The 14,390-nt window shown below is 45.9% G+C and overlaps 2 protein-coding genes across 4 annotated transcripts in view; both read right to left on the minus strand.

Moving 5' to 3' along the window:
- RapGAP1 (Rap GTPase activating protein 1) overlaps positions 1 to 14,390 on the minus strand; it is a 103,109-nt gene that overhangs the window by 5,053 nt on the left and 83,666 nt on the right. The gene's annotated exons all lie outside the window — the stretch shown is intronic.
- LOC26533475 (lectizyme-like) lies at positions 11,470 to 12,388 on the minus strand. The gene has a single exon (XM_015180337.2). It carries the CDS (start codon positions 12,355 to 12,357, stop codon positions 11,554 to 11,556), a length of 804 nt encoding a protein of 267 aa, XP_015035823.1. The 5' UTR covers positions 12,358 to 12,388; the 3' UTR covers positions 11,470 to 11,553.

The raw sequence follows: 14,390 nt of genomic DNA on the forward strand, positions 1-14,390 counted from the left end.
CCTTGATTAGATATTCCTCTATGCACAGATCCTTATTGAAGATTCTTGGGAAATAATGGATGGCTCCTTTCACTTCTCTGAGCGATCGCATATCTCTCCGGGCAATCGCCTAATCGATTGTTAATCGAAGGCTAAAACCATTTCGATTCATCAATTTTCATTCATGGCTCATTTTCCTAACGAACTGCCTTGTCATTTGAATGCATTTTGAATGCACACCATTCACTCCCCACCATTCGTTTTAGGTCTCTGCATCTGTAATACTCCGAGTATCTGTATCTGTAACATTTTGCTTGGCGTGTGAACCGAACGAAATAAATGCAAATGCAAAATGCAAATGCAATTCAATCCCTCTGGGCACTGTGGCACTGTGGCGGCCCTCGCCTGCCCCCTGCAGCAAAATTGATGTGGCAATTGAGGAAAATTAATAAATTTTGTTGTAACTCTAGACAGAGTGCCATCGGCCTGCGATGGGGAAGTGGATTGGCTGGGAATGGTGTTGTATAGGGCACACAGAGTGGAAGTGGCTGGGTGGCAGAGTGGATCGGAATAGTAGTTATAGATAGTTGGTCACGTCACACGCTTTGTTGGCTTCATTGGCTCTGAGGGGCGGGGGGCAGGGCAGGGCGGGGCGCCCTTTAATGTTTGCTTAAATGTGGAAATGGGAAACCCAACCCCGAAAAGCCAATAGATAGATGGGATAAGCCCTGTGTCTGGGGGCATGAGTCATCCCGTCTAATAGGGAAAAGGTCCTATGTCTCTCCGTCGTCTGTCTGTCGTTTAATTTGGCAATTGCTTTCGGAATGAGTCTCTTTCCCCCTGTCTCTGGGTCTAGATCTAATTAGGAAACCATTTGTTGAGGCTGCTGCTCTTGGAACTTTGCGAAGAACAAATAGTAAACCGGAAAATGCCAAAGTTAAATGTAATAAAGTGGAAAGCATGACGAATGACGAGAACCAGAAACAGAATACAGAATACAGAACCACAGCCAAGAGACAACTCTCAAGAGACAGACAAGAGACATGTGCCGCAGCAGCAGAAGCAGCAACAATAATGATAATCATTATGATGTTTATGTGCCGATTCTGAGGAACTTAAGCGGATTACATTCGAGAGAAAAGTGTTACGAGCTCTGAACAGAACCGAGAAAAGAAACTAAACCGAAAAGAACTTTGAGGCAAAAGAACGTGAACGTGGATGCAACACTACTCGTACTCGTACTCGTACTCGTACTCGGGTACGGCCATATGGCCAGACTCTCAGACTCTGAGATGGGGCCTCATTTCGAGGTTAGTGGGGTACAGTCTTGAACAGAGAGGCCCTGCTGTCATCTCTTCGATATTTGCATAAGGCGAAGGGCATTCATTGAACCTGCGCCCCCTCCTCTCTCTCTTTCTCTTTCTGTCTCTCTCTGTCTCTTTTTGTGTCCACCCCCATATAAAAATGAATCCTGCAATGGTGCCCCAAAGTCAACAATATTTTCTGGCTGTTGTTTCTGTTGCCTGCCTTTTGTGCCTCCTCTCAAGTGCATGGAGGCGCAGGCGGGCGTCATTAAAAATGTGCATTTTTTTCATTCAACGCCCATGCCACATGCCCTCGGGCCATGCCCCCCTGTCCCCCCTGCAGAGAGCGGAAATGCTAGCTCTAGAGATCGAAGCTTTGGTTACCTTTTATAAGCAATCATTTCTGAGATAAATAGACGATTATAATGATCAGATACAAGCACTAAAAGTACATCTACAGGATATAGGGATCTAGTCTTTGATCCCCTTACACATCCATACTCGTATGTCTTCTCTGGCAGATACTGGCTTTTCCCAAGGATGTCGCAAACCTCTGCTCCACTCATCATACCCTCTTTACAGAGTATACAAAAAATAACAAAACAAAAGTAACAAATGCATAAAAACGCACAGGAAGCATCAGGCTTGTTGTTCTTGCTCTTGGCACCTCAGGAGTGAGGAAAAGCAAAGGAAAACACAGGCGACGAAGGAGGAGGAATGGGTTGCCAGTCCCCCCGTGCAATGCTTGTAAAACTGTGGGCTTGACTTTTGTGAATATTTTATGCAGTTCACATTTCATACCGAAACCGAAAAAAAGTGTGACACATACGAGTGCTCTCGTTCTGGCTCTCTGAAGTGATTGATATACGTAGGAGAGCACATGAGATGTCTACGCACGTACAGGGGGGAGGGGGGCGGGGAGGCACCAGGGAGACACACAGAGAGACAGACAAGACACAAACATCAACTTCAACTTCAACTCCACCTTCAAGTGGCGTGCAACAACCCACTCCCCCGGCCCTCCATGATTTATGCGCGTCTCCTCCGAGGATGCTACATGGCAAAGGAAAAACCCAAACACGCATCAAATCAAATCAAAAACGCATAAATCACCCACAAAAAAAAACATCTCTCACAAGGTCAGACAAATGAGTGTCAAACTGCAGGAAGGGAAATTTGTCAACGAAATGTCCTTCGCAGGCAATAAATAAAATAGGAGGAGATGCCTTATAATTTTCACTGAATATTTTGGGTAACTCTTGGAAGGAAATCTTGCAGATTAATGCATAATTCTTTAAATTAAAATATAGCTTGTAATAATCTAGGAATTACAGGAATTTGAAGTACTTTTAAGCTACAACAGTGGAAGGTTTTTCTTCTATAATTTTCTCTAGAGAATCGACATAATTTATAGATATATTGAGGCCTTTTGTTGTTCATCAGAGTTTCGCGGAGTGGGTGAATTAAAGTGCGTTCCCTATTCTTTACTGTAAATCCCTTAAAAATCTATAAAAATTCGTACCGCTAAACATAAAACGCCGAAACACTCGAGACCCCATGAATATTCCCCAGAGAGGGAGATAGAGAGAAGTGCCGCACAAATAATTGGGTTACAATTCCCTGAACCTCAACGTTCTCAGGGCCTGCCCTCCCGCTGCGAGATCGTTCCCCTCAAGTGTTAACTTTTGGGCCACATTTTCAATATGCAATGCACGTGAGGCGGCACGAAGACGCATGAAACGCTTTCACAAAACTTAATTAACATGAGAAATATATATGGGGTAAATGGCCATAGGTTTTATAGGGTTTCTTAATGGTTCCACGAGTGCCCCATCGCCGGGGAAAGGAACATAAAAACCAGTAGCCAGAACAAAAGGTTAGAGAATTGTTTCAAGACTCAAATATATTAATTTGCAGGTGTTTTAAGAAGTATGGAATATCAGAAATGATCTCAGAAACAGAACCTAAAATGATATCACGTACAGTTGTAGAGTCACACGTAATTACTGCTCGATTTAGCTGCTGTTTTGGGGGCGTTTTAATGTTGGCCAAATGCGGGACAGACAATCCGTGGCTCATTGATATTCGTGTTTTGTTCGACGATTATTGAACACCAAACAGTGGCCTCTATAAGGCAATCGATTCGAAGTTGTTTTTGTTACAGTTTGGCGACAATTTCATTAACGAATTCAATCAAAAAAATAAACAAAAAAAAGCTGAAAGCGAAAGGCTACACACAAAATGCCCAAAAATGGTTTTCGAGCTTTTGAAAATTATGCAAGTCTACTGATTGATTTTTAAAAGTGTTATAATTAATTTAAAATTATATATTTTTCGTGATGGTTTATAAAAATAGCCATTTAATTGCATGAGAAATGCCAGAGGAGTAGGAGAAGGCTGTTGCACACACACACACACACACACACACACACACAGGCCACATGTGACCCAATTGGTGCGCAATGAACCCGCAACACCCGCTTCGTCATCGTGCAGCATAAAATTAGTGGCTGCGACAATTCCAAAGAGGCGTACTCGAAGAGGAAGTCTCTGAGAAGGTAACTCCGTTCCCACATGCCCCACGGGAAGCACACACAATTTCCCAAAAGGTTGCACATGCGATGCCTCCCTCCTCCTCTTCGTGTCACGCCTCTCTGAGCAGCAGACAGCAGAGAGAGGGAGAGAAGGGACTGCCTCGTAACCAGATATTCTGCAATAGCTCCCAAACTGTGGGCTTTCTTGAGCTTAACCCTGGTGCCGCCGCGCATGTGCATTGAAGCGCTGCTCCGTTTCCAGTCGAAGAAGCACGGAGCGGAGAGGGTCAGGCCCTTCTGTGAAAAACTTTTTGTGTAACTTTGGCACTTTTAAATTACAAACAGCTGACAAAAGTCCAAGCCTCAAGACTACGTGCCACCACTCCCCAAAATGGAGTGGTCTTTCCTTCGCCCTGAAGCTCTCCAGTGACTCTCCCCCTATCCCTATCCCTATCGCCATCCCTATCCCCTATCCCCTATTCATTTCGTTCGCTTCGGTTGCTTCGCTTCTCATAAAATAATTGCTCCGTGTGATGATGATGATCGGTCCCATCCGACTTTTTGCCTTTCAACTTGAATTACGCTCTGGTCTCCCCTGGAGAGTCGTCGTCGTCGTCGCTTGTCGCTTTTCTTGAGGAGTGGAGTTCGTTCTCCAGCGGAGTGGCCTGGCTTTTGTTTCTTGCCCCTGAGAACTTTCGGCAGCGAAGCGTGAAACATGCAAAACCCTCCCTGGGTGGAGGGCTTCCTGGAATTCTTCTTCGGCCCAAAACAGGCAAAACACACAAGTAATTTGCCTAAAACTAGTGGCAAAAAGCACTTAGTTCGGCTTACTAGGAATTATATTTTGCATGTTTTTTGGTTTGAAACTCGAAGGCTCGGAGCACAACAGAGCGGAAAACAAGATCTGAAAAGTGGACAACATGGAACACGATAGCTCTGACAACTGGAGAACATGCATAGAACACGATAGCTCTGAAGAGTAGAGAACATAATGAGGAAGCAGAAACATAGCATAATACTGGAGAAAATATAAGCATTTCCTGTTTATAATTAATGGGAAAAGTCAGCAGTCTCATGAAAAGCCCTCTCTTAAGGGCTTCTTCCTCCTCCTCGCCTCCCCCCCCCCCCCCCCCCCCCCCCCTCCATCAAATATTGATCAAACAATTGGGTAGAAAAGTGGAGCACAACTCCACACACAGCAACGACAATAGCTCCGACCTACGCAGTGCAGTGTTTACTTGGCCCAAACAAGCGGCCAACGAGGTTAACCAATTGCTGGCCTGCACTTTGCACTTTGAATTATTGAAGGCACTGCAAAGGGGGTCCTTAACTGCAATCCCCCTTGTCAGAGACAGAGAGGGAGAGGATGAGGGGGGGAGAGAGTGCCACAGTGCCTGCCAACTGCATGTTGATCCCCTTTCTAGGTTTAAGCCACTCTCGGACTGTCGGGCTCTCGGGCACCCATTTGTCAGCAAATATTTCAGACTGATTTATGGATTTCCTGAGTTTCGGCCAACGGTTTGCGTTGGCGTTTTTTTTTGACATCAGCCTCACATTCACTTTTTTTTTTGCTGTATCTGTGTATCTGCATATGCATATGTATCTCGGGGTTTGCTTTTTCTGGTCTTTTCGGTTGTTTTTTTTGGGGCTGTGGGGGGGCAGCCACAAAGTGGGTCAACACACGTCCGGCAGGGGCTACTCCTCCCCCAACCCTTTCCACACTTTAACACTCGCTCATCGTTTATCTTCATTCATTTGCATCTGCCACAGCCGCTTGCCGCTTGCTGCTTGCCGCCTGCCGCCTGCTGCATCCATTATTCATTCCCTTTGCAGCACCAACGGACTCTCGAGCTGTGTGTCAGCGCCTCCATACGCGACAATTGCCACAAATTGCTGCCGCTGTTGTGCCTGTTGCAGGTCCGAGTATTTATAGCAAATCTTTTGACGCCAAAAGAGTGCCCACAAGTGCCGTGGCACCTCCCGCTCCTACCCCTTTTCAGCGGCGCCATTGCAGGTTATGCCCCATGCAGCAGCAGCAGCAGCAGCAGCAGCAGCAGCAGCATTATGAGTGCCACAAACGGGGGCACAAAGAGAGGGGAACGAACCTCAGAGTTTCTCGTTCTCAATCCCCATTTACCAGTGCACTTTTCTCCGTCTCTCTGGCCGTCTGTCTCCCTGTCGTCTGTCTGCAAACATTTGTTGACTTATTTACGATCACAGCACACGACTTTCGATTGGGAGAAGCCAGTGCCAGAGCCAGAAGCCACTCGTACGAAAGGGAATGGTCATCTATAAATCAGCGAAATCCTCATAAAACCATGCTCTCCCCCTCCCCCTCTCTGTCTATGGCTCTGTTTCCATCTCTATCGCGCGTCTCGCCATCTGTTTAATGTTTACTTTCGAGAGATTCAAAGTGATTTGATGGCTGCACTGCACGGCACAGAAGGAGCACTGCACTGGCAAAGAAAAGCCTTACTCATCTGGTTTTTCCATATGCAATGCGGGGGAAAATGTGGCTGCCTCATCAAATTAGGGGCAACAGGAGATGCAAGTGCAGTTCTTGGCAGATTATTACTCTGTAATTGTAGAGCTAAAGAACAACAGTGATGATTCCAAGAATCTGTGTATGATTTGCAAGGAATTTTCTTTAATATTTTACTCTACAGTAGCCCTCGGACTCCCTTGAACCATATGAACCTTTGAACCCGCAGAAACCAGAAAAACAGAGAGTGAGCGAGAAAAAAACAGCGAAATTGCCGTATCTGACAGTAAAAAGCAGAGATGCAAATTCTGGCTGACTCACAAAATCCATTCGGTTACTCCAATCCCCCCCAATCTACGCTCCCCTATTCCCAACCCTCCCACAACTGTAGCCATCAAAAAACCCACTCAAACTGTTGATGGGTTGAACTCCCTTGATTTATTCCCATTCGCAATGCAATCACCCCGTACGTCAATTGTTTTTTATTTTCATTTTACAATGTGTCTGGCAGGCCGAAAACAAAACTTCCAATTGGATTCAGTCTCTGCTGCAGTGTGGCATATAAATCAATAAATTAGCAGTCCATAAACTTAATAAGCCGCATAAATAACGCCAGATACGCCAGAAAACAAAACAAGGCTAAGCATGCAAACGCCTTTTCGGTGAAAAGAAAAGTGCAACTGACCGTTGAAGACTGGGCCGTTGTTGTGGGGTGCGAATCGTTTGAGAGAGACATTCCACTCTAGCAATCAATCATTGACATCCTGCGGACGGGGGCCTCACAGGGGGACACAGCTACAGACAAGGGGGGAACTGATGGAGTGAATGAATTCGAAAAATTGTAGAAGGATTGTTGGCCATTTTGTTGCATGTTGGCTGGCAATTAAAGCCGAGCGGCAAGCGAAAAACCAGCCACTAAAATTCCGAAATAAACGATAAACGGGAGACCGACAGTCATGCAAGTGCCGCTGCCCCGCAAAGTGAAATGCAAAACGAAAATAAAACCAAAAAACCACAACCAAAACCGAAAACCGAAAACCGAAACAAACTGAAACTCAAAGTTGGGCAATGATCAAAAAATAAACAACAGAGAAAGAGTGACCATTGGCTGGTCAGCAGATTCAGATTCAGATTCAGGTGAAGCATTGGCCAAAAACCAGACTATGCAATGCATTTAACACTTTCAACACACAACAGCCACAGCCACAGCAACAACTACAGAAACAGATACAGATACAGATACTCATAATACCAACAAGATACAAGAAAGAAAGGTTAGCCAAAGGGGGATTCGAGGCCTGGGATACCCTGGCATACACAGAAATTTCAGTGAAGTAGATATAAAAAAGTTATCCCAAATTTCCAAAAGACTAATTTAGGAAGAATATTGTATTAAACCTCATAAGAGTTGATTGAATTATCTCTTAAGAGTAAAAAGCTATATCCCTCGCTACTTTAATAAAGAGAACCACGAATTCTATGACCAAATTTTGAAGAAATTTCAAAGAAGTCTGAAGGAACCGACTATAAAGATTCCTTGGAGCATATTTCAACAGAGAAAAGTTATCAAATTTTGTTGAATAATGAATAAATATTGAGCTACCGATTAAAAAGTTAGCTTAGAATCCGAATGCCATGAATTTTCTACGATTAATGACTTCTTTGGGAACGAATTGATTATCGAAGCAGTGAACGATCGTTATGCTTTTCTTAGAAAAGAGATTTCCACAGATGAGTTCCAGAGATAGAAGCCTCAACTTGTATCCATACCTAAGCTAATCGCCTATCTATGAAACCTTCGTTACAGGGTATTAAATGCCTGGCAATCTTCTGCACAAGACTCGCAACACTCGCTTTTATAGGTGATTCATCTGAGAGTCAGGTTTGGGTTATTGGTTTTTCGGGTGCTTTTCGCTTGCGGTGGGGGCCTGCGTTACAGTTTGTCAGCCACTGTGAAACTTTCTTTTTACGAAATATTTATGAAGAAATTCACAGAAAACAAAAAGAGAGGGGGAGAGAAGAGAGAGTAAAGAGTGGGCAATGCTAGTAGTAGAAGGAGGGGACTAGGGGAAGTGTTGTGTGTGTGCTTCGTGTTGGGGGCGTGTTAGCCACTTCCATGGGCGCTTGGCCCCTCTCACCCGCAGGGGCAACGGGATTTTTGTCTTTTGCCTAATGAATTTATTTCCTTTCTTTTCTTTCGTTGCTTTAATCTTTTTAACACAACATTGCGAGCAATTTCGTTTAGAAACTTTCTTTCCCAGCAGCAGCAGCGCAGACAGACGAAAACCGGAACCGAATCTTCAATCTTGGAATATATCTTGAGGGCATATCATCAGCAGCAGAGATGTTTTGTGTCTACATCTCTTTATTGTTATGATTATTGTATTATTATTATTTATTTTCCAGTTTTTCTTCATCTGAAGTTTTGACACGCACGCGATAGACGATGGCAAAACCTTGGCCATATCTCTCTCCCTGTCTCTCTCTTCAGTCTTGGCCGAATTCGAATTTGAATTTTGTTTGTCTCTCTTTTGTTTTCTACAAAGAATCTACACAGAAATCTCGCACACAAACCAAACACAAATTCAATTAACAAAAGGCATAAAAAACAGTGACGGAAAAACAAATGAGATTTAATTATTAATTGAACTACCGAGAGTCAAGGCTTTTCACTTCGCTACATTTACATACAGAGACGTCGAGAGAGATCTAAGGGGCTATCTATAAGATATTTTTGTGTATACCGGCATGTATTTCTTATTGCTTATTGTTTGTCTTGGCAAAATAAGGTCAAGTGGGCCGATCCATTCGATGATTATGAGTTTTGGCAGCACATCAATCTGAGAGGGTGCCAAAAGTGCGGGTGTTGTAGGAGGGAGATACCCGTGCCAGATACAAGATGCGTAGATACCCCAGAACAAGGTTGAGGTTTCGGAAACTTGAGAAATGTGTGATCCATTATTTATGATTAATTGCTTAAGGTCTGGAGTTTATTTTTAGGGCATTCCTTGGCTGGTTCGAAAGAGGGTCTCCGCTGTAATGACAGTCGAAAGGCACACCCCAGCAGAAAGCCTGATCTGACCGAGGGCCACTGCTGCATGACGCGCAAGAGCCTATTACATTGGTCTTCGAGTGAGTCTTCTTGTGGCAGTTCTTTTGCCTTGGCTTAGTTTTCTGTTGCACACTTTGATCATTTGATACACAGAGAAGACGAAGACCTTCTAAAGCTTGTCTTAGAACAAAGCAACTAATTCGAGTGTAAGCCCAAGTCTGAATCGGAATCCAAATCCAAATCCAAGCCTGAGCTTCAATTGAGATCTTGGGTTACCAAGAAACCAGGCGGAGGCAGCGGAAACAAATGCTGGGCTTTGTCTTGGCCAGCAAACCAGTTAACTTGTTTGGTCAGCTCAACTTTCAGTTTTGTTGCCTTCTCTCCGGCTCCTTCCTTAACTCTGACAAGCGGAAAACATTGCTTACGTTGGTTGGAAAATTACTTTGCGCAAAATTATAAAAATTAACAGCAAATTATTTATGAATGAGGCGTGTTCTCGAGGTCTGTGAGGCATCGAGGCAGAGAGTGGATGTGATTAGCATGCCAACAAAGAACAGAATGGAAAACATAACCATAAATGATCGATTGAATCGGTTCGAGAGAATGGGAAGAGCAAAAGGAGATCGGAACGGGCTGGGAGTTATCTAAGAGTCTGTTTCCCACTTGGATCTTGGATCTCGCTTTTGTGCCTTCGACAGGTTGTATCTTCGGGTGATTAACTCTTTGCTATGTGTAAATTATGTTGTATCTTCTCCTCCCTCTCTCCGCCAGCTCGCTGTTGTATCTGTTGTATCTCTTTGTGTTCTCTGTGTCTGTTAACTGCTTTTGTGCCGTTCTGTCTGTCTAACTGTTGTTTTCCACCTTTAAGCAACGACCTTAGGCTTTAATTTATGCCCAAAAAGCGGCAAAACGCAAACACCCCGAGCCGAACCCCCGAACAACCTTGTAATAGTTCCTATAGAGCTCCTCCAACAGAAACTCCACTATCTCCATCTCTTTCGCTTGTGGCATGCCGGAAAAGCATTGTTATTTCGGGGCTGGCTTTTCGCTGCCAACTTTCGCTGGCGAGAAAAGCGTTGGGTCGCTCTTTTTCAATGGAAATGCCATTTGTTGCCTGCCACAATGCCATGGAAATTAGCTGACACAGAAACGATACAGAAATGAAACCCATCATCCGTCCAAGAGCCGCCGCTGATAAAGCTCAATGTTTTGCCCACTGATGCGTCGCAGATACAGATACAAGATACACATTTGATAGGCCTCTCTGTGCGCACGAGTCGCGATCCATAACCAAGGCTGTTCGGAGTCTCTGTCTTCTCATAAGCGGATCACCCATTTGACATTTTCATTGAGCCGCAAAACGTGTTTTCAGTGTTTTTTGCACAAACATTCCATGAATCGAACAGATCGAAGGCTTTAGCCATTAGCTTTTAGCTCTCATGGGTTTCCAGAGGCATCGGGCCTCCTCCTCCTACTCCTCCTCCACCTCCTCTGGCGCTGTCACGTCTGCGGGTCACGCAATGGCAAATCCCTGTCAAAGTTCACAACAGTAAAGACGGCGGCACAACTGTAATGACAGTAGGGCCGTAAGATGAGCCCCGGGGCATGCCACACAAGAAATTAATGGCCATCAAGTGCGAAAAAGTTCATTTCATTTCTTTGTCTGTGTGTTTTCTGTCGCCTTGTAAACTGTCACACAAGACACACGCCACAGCCACAGCTACAGCCACAGTTACAGTAAAGCTACAATAAAAAGGGAGGAGAGGGAGTCGAAGTAGTGGTGGGCGACCTGGTCACCAGGTGTCAGGTGCCAGCCCCGGAGGCATCCCACAAAAGATGACAAATGGCTTGTCGCAGTGTCGTAGGTTTTGTGTCTTTTTTGTTGGTTCAATGAACCGCAAACCGATGGGTGTGGTAGCCATCAAACTGTAGGGCATAGAGCGCAAAACTGTAGGCGTTAGAAGGTGTGCAGATTGTTGATTCCACAAAAGACGGTGGAGACGGTATCGTGGAAGAAAGTGAAACAAGAGCTAACACTCCTTTTCAGCATGTCGCGCATCATGCAGCAGCGCTCTTCGGTGGCACGTAACGAGCTTGGGATAGGTTTCGAGTTGAAGATGACTCTTTTTCTACAACACCCTTTTGGGGTGGACAAAATGTTCTTTTATTGGAATATAGGTTGATCGTTTTTGCTGGCCAAATCTAGAATTTAGCAATCTTTTCGGCGATCCAAGCATCGTAGTCAGCGGTCGAGGTGTAAACGGAGGGATACTTGGTGGAAGCGCAAGGAGTGTAGCCCCAGGAGACAATGCCGACCAGGTAGGCCGAGCCGTCGGAGGAGCGGCTGATCAGAGGGCCGCCACTGTCGCCGTTGCAGGCGCCGTCGGTGGTGCCGGCAGTGTAGGTGCAGACATTGCTCTCAGCCACTTTGCTGTTGGAGGGCAGGGCGGCCTTGCACTGCACGTAGTCGATGATGTCGACATCGAGCTTCTGGAGCTTCTCGGGCAGGGCGCCGGAGTTGTCGCGGCCCCAGCCGTAGAGGGTGCCGTCGGTGGAGCCCTCGAGCTTCTTGGGGGGCAGGGGAATGCTGGCCACGGGCGCGCTGCCGTCGCGGGAGACGGCATTCAGGTCGAAGGGCGTCGCCACGTAGATCAGGCCAATGTCGTAGGGTCCCACACCGCCGTCATAGTTCTCGTGGACGATGTGGTCGCCGCTGGTGACCTGGCGCACCTGGGTGTCCTCCTTGCTGGACCGGGCGTGGGCTGCGGCCACCACCTGGTAGCTGTTGTAGATCAGGCAATGGGCGGCAGTAAGCACCCAGTTTTCATTGATGATCGAACCGGCGCAGAAGTGAGAGCTGGTCTGCAGGGAGACGATGTAGGGTGCCTCGCCGGCCTGGGCCTCATGGCCGTTGATGATGCGTCCCTCGGGGAATCCTGGCATCGCGATCGTGTTGGCCGAAACGGCAGCCACCGTCAGAGCAAGGAGCACCACAAATTGTTTCATCTTGGCTACTGGTTTTGGTTTGTGCTGCTCGTGGCTTGGACATCGCTTTTTATAGCCAGCTCTAATCAGAGCACATATGTTCTAAAGTAGATCGGCTATCAATTATCGTTATCAAATCAGTTGATAGAGAAGGAGATTTACAATCGTAGACTCTGGCAGTATCAATATTATTAGCGCCGATACGCTACCGAATCTTTGTCCTGACGCATCACTTTTTTCTAGACCCATAAAAACTTGTAAGCCGTTGACTGATTGCCGGAAAGTCCGTTCGATGGCACTCGAAAGTAATGGTTTCGTGTGAGTTATACAATGCTCCCTTGATCTGGATCTATGCTCTACTTTTTTGAATAGTTTTCTGGAGTGCCATCCTCAGAGTCAAGATCACATTTGAATGTATGCGTTTGGGCACTTGTAAATGTTCTAGTAGGAAGGTAGAAATGTTTCCTTTTCTTAGATCCCCAAATCCCGATGCACTAATCGCGCTTTGTATTGGCATCTGGCTTAACGATACAATCGCACAATTCCTTCCCTTTTTTAGACCATTTTCCCAACTTCTTTATCGCTTAGCTTCCCCTCGTAAGACCTTTCCACACATAATTCCGAATACCACTTCCCCAATTTCAATTTCCCTAGAATGCTGTCCCTCTCTCTCGCTCTCTCTCTCTCCATTGGGCTCTCCACTTACCCTGACCCTAATGCGCTTAACCCGCTTTCAATAACTGTCCCCCATTCTGGCCAGAAGCGTTTTCGATAATGGCCCAAATGGCTCTGGGGACTAATCTCCATTTTTTTTTTTCGGTGGGGCATAATTATCCACAGCCACTAAGAGTATTTGTGGAAACGACATTTAATTAGTCTAAGAAGTTTTTTTATATGCTTTCGCACATTATTAACCCATTAGTGCCAAATGGAAATGGAATTCTCGCTCTCTTTAATCGTGGTGGCGAGAATAAGCGAGTGGCGGAGAGGGAGAGAGTGGGCAAGTGTTGAGGTCATCACAATTAGCTAAGAGGCAGAGGTAGAGGCACCACTCCCTGCCGCCCTCTTGGCTTTTTTAGCTAGAAATAATTTGATTACGAGTGCAGCTATGACCTCAGCTTGTAATGGAAGACTCGTGAAAAAGGTTTTTTATTTTTTGCGTACTTTTTTTTATAACTTTTATAAAGTGTTTTTGTGTTTTGTTCCACCTGCTGCTGGCCAACGCGTGCCAGGTGAAAGGGAGAGAAAGAAAGACAGAAAGAAACGCCGACTGACCGCAAAATATAAAATTTCAAATTGACAGCTGGCGAACAGCTGAATATGGGCCAGAAGAAGTGGCCAGAAGTGAGCCACTGAAAGGTAATAATTATTAAAAAAACCAAAACACACAGAGAAAAACGCCAAAAGCAGAAGATAAATAAATCCACTTTGGGCCGGAAATTCGAACTGAAACCGAAACCAAAACCACAGCCCGAAAAGAGCGAGCATAATGCATCCTTCCGCCTTGGTTCCGTCGCTCTCCCCGTCTCCCTCTGTCATCCGCAGCGCTTCCTGTCCAGCTGTCAGGGATGATTGAGCTCCGCCGGGTCCCTCGCGTTTCCTGTACAGTTGGACAGTCCCGCAGCATGACGTCACTGAAACACCACATTTCTGGGTCACTCTGGACTCCGTTTCCGACGCCACAGACAACAATACTGCTATTGACATTTGCTCAAAGCTAAGCGGGTGGCAATCCTAGGACAGAGTTGCACGACAATCGAATTAATGATTGGCTTTCCCTTTTCCCGTGCCCTAATTCCATTCTCCCCCCCTCTGCCGCTGCCGCTGCCCCTGCCCCTACCATGACAATGTGTGTTTATAAGCGGCGATTATTATTTTATGACACGGCCACAATGACGGGGCAAAGTCAAAGGAAACGACAGTCGGGGGGAGGCAGTAAAGGGATATGCATGGGATAGGAGGCACATGTATGGGAGGGGGGGGGGGGGGCGTGACAGGGACACGTGTCACAATTGCCAGGACAGTTGTGTGGCAGAAACATAAAGTGGGGCAGC

Source organism: Drosophila pseudoobscura, chromosome 4 (genome assembly GCF_009870125.1).
Source record: "Drosophila pseudoobscura strain MV-25-SWS-2005 chromosome 4, UCI_Dpse_MV25, whole genome shotgun sequence".
In the NCBI taxonomy this organism is placed as follows: Eukaryota; Metazoa; Arthropoda; class Insecta; order Diptera; family Drosophilidae; genus Drosophila; species Drosophila pseudoobscura.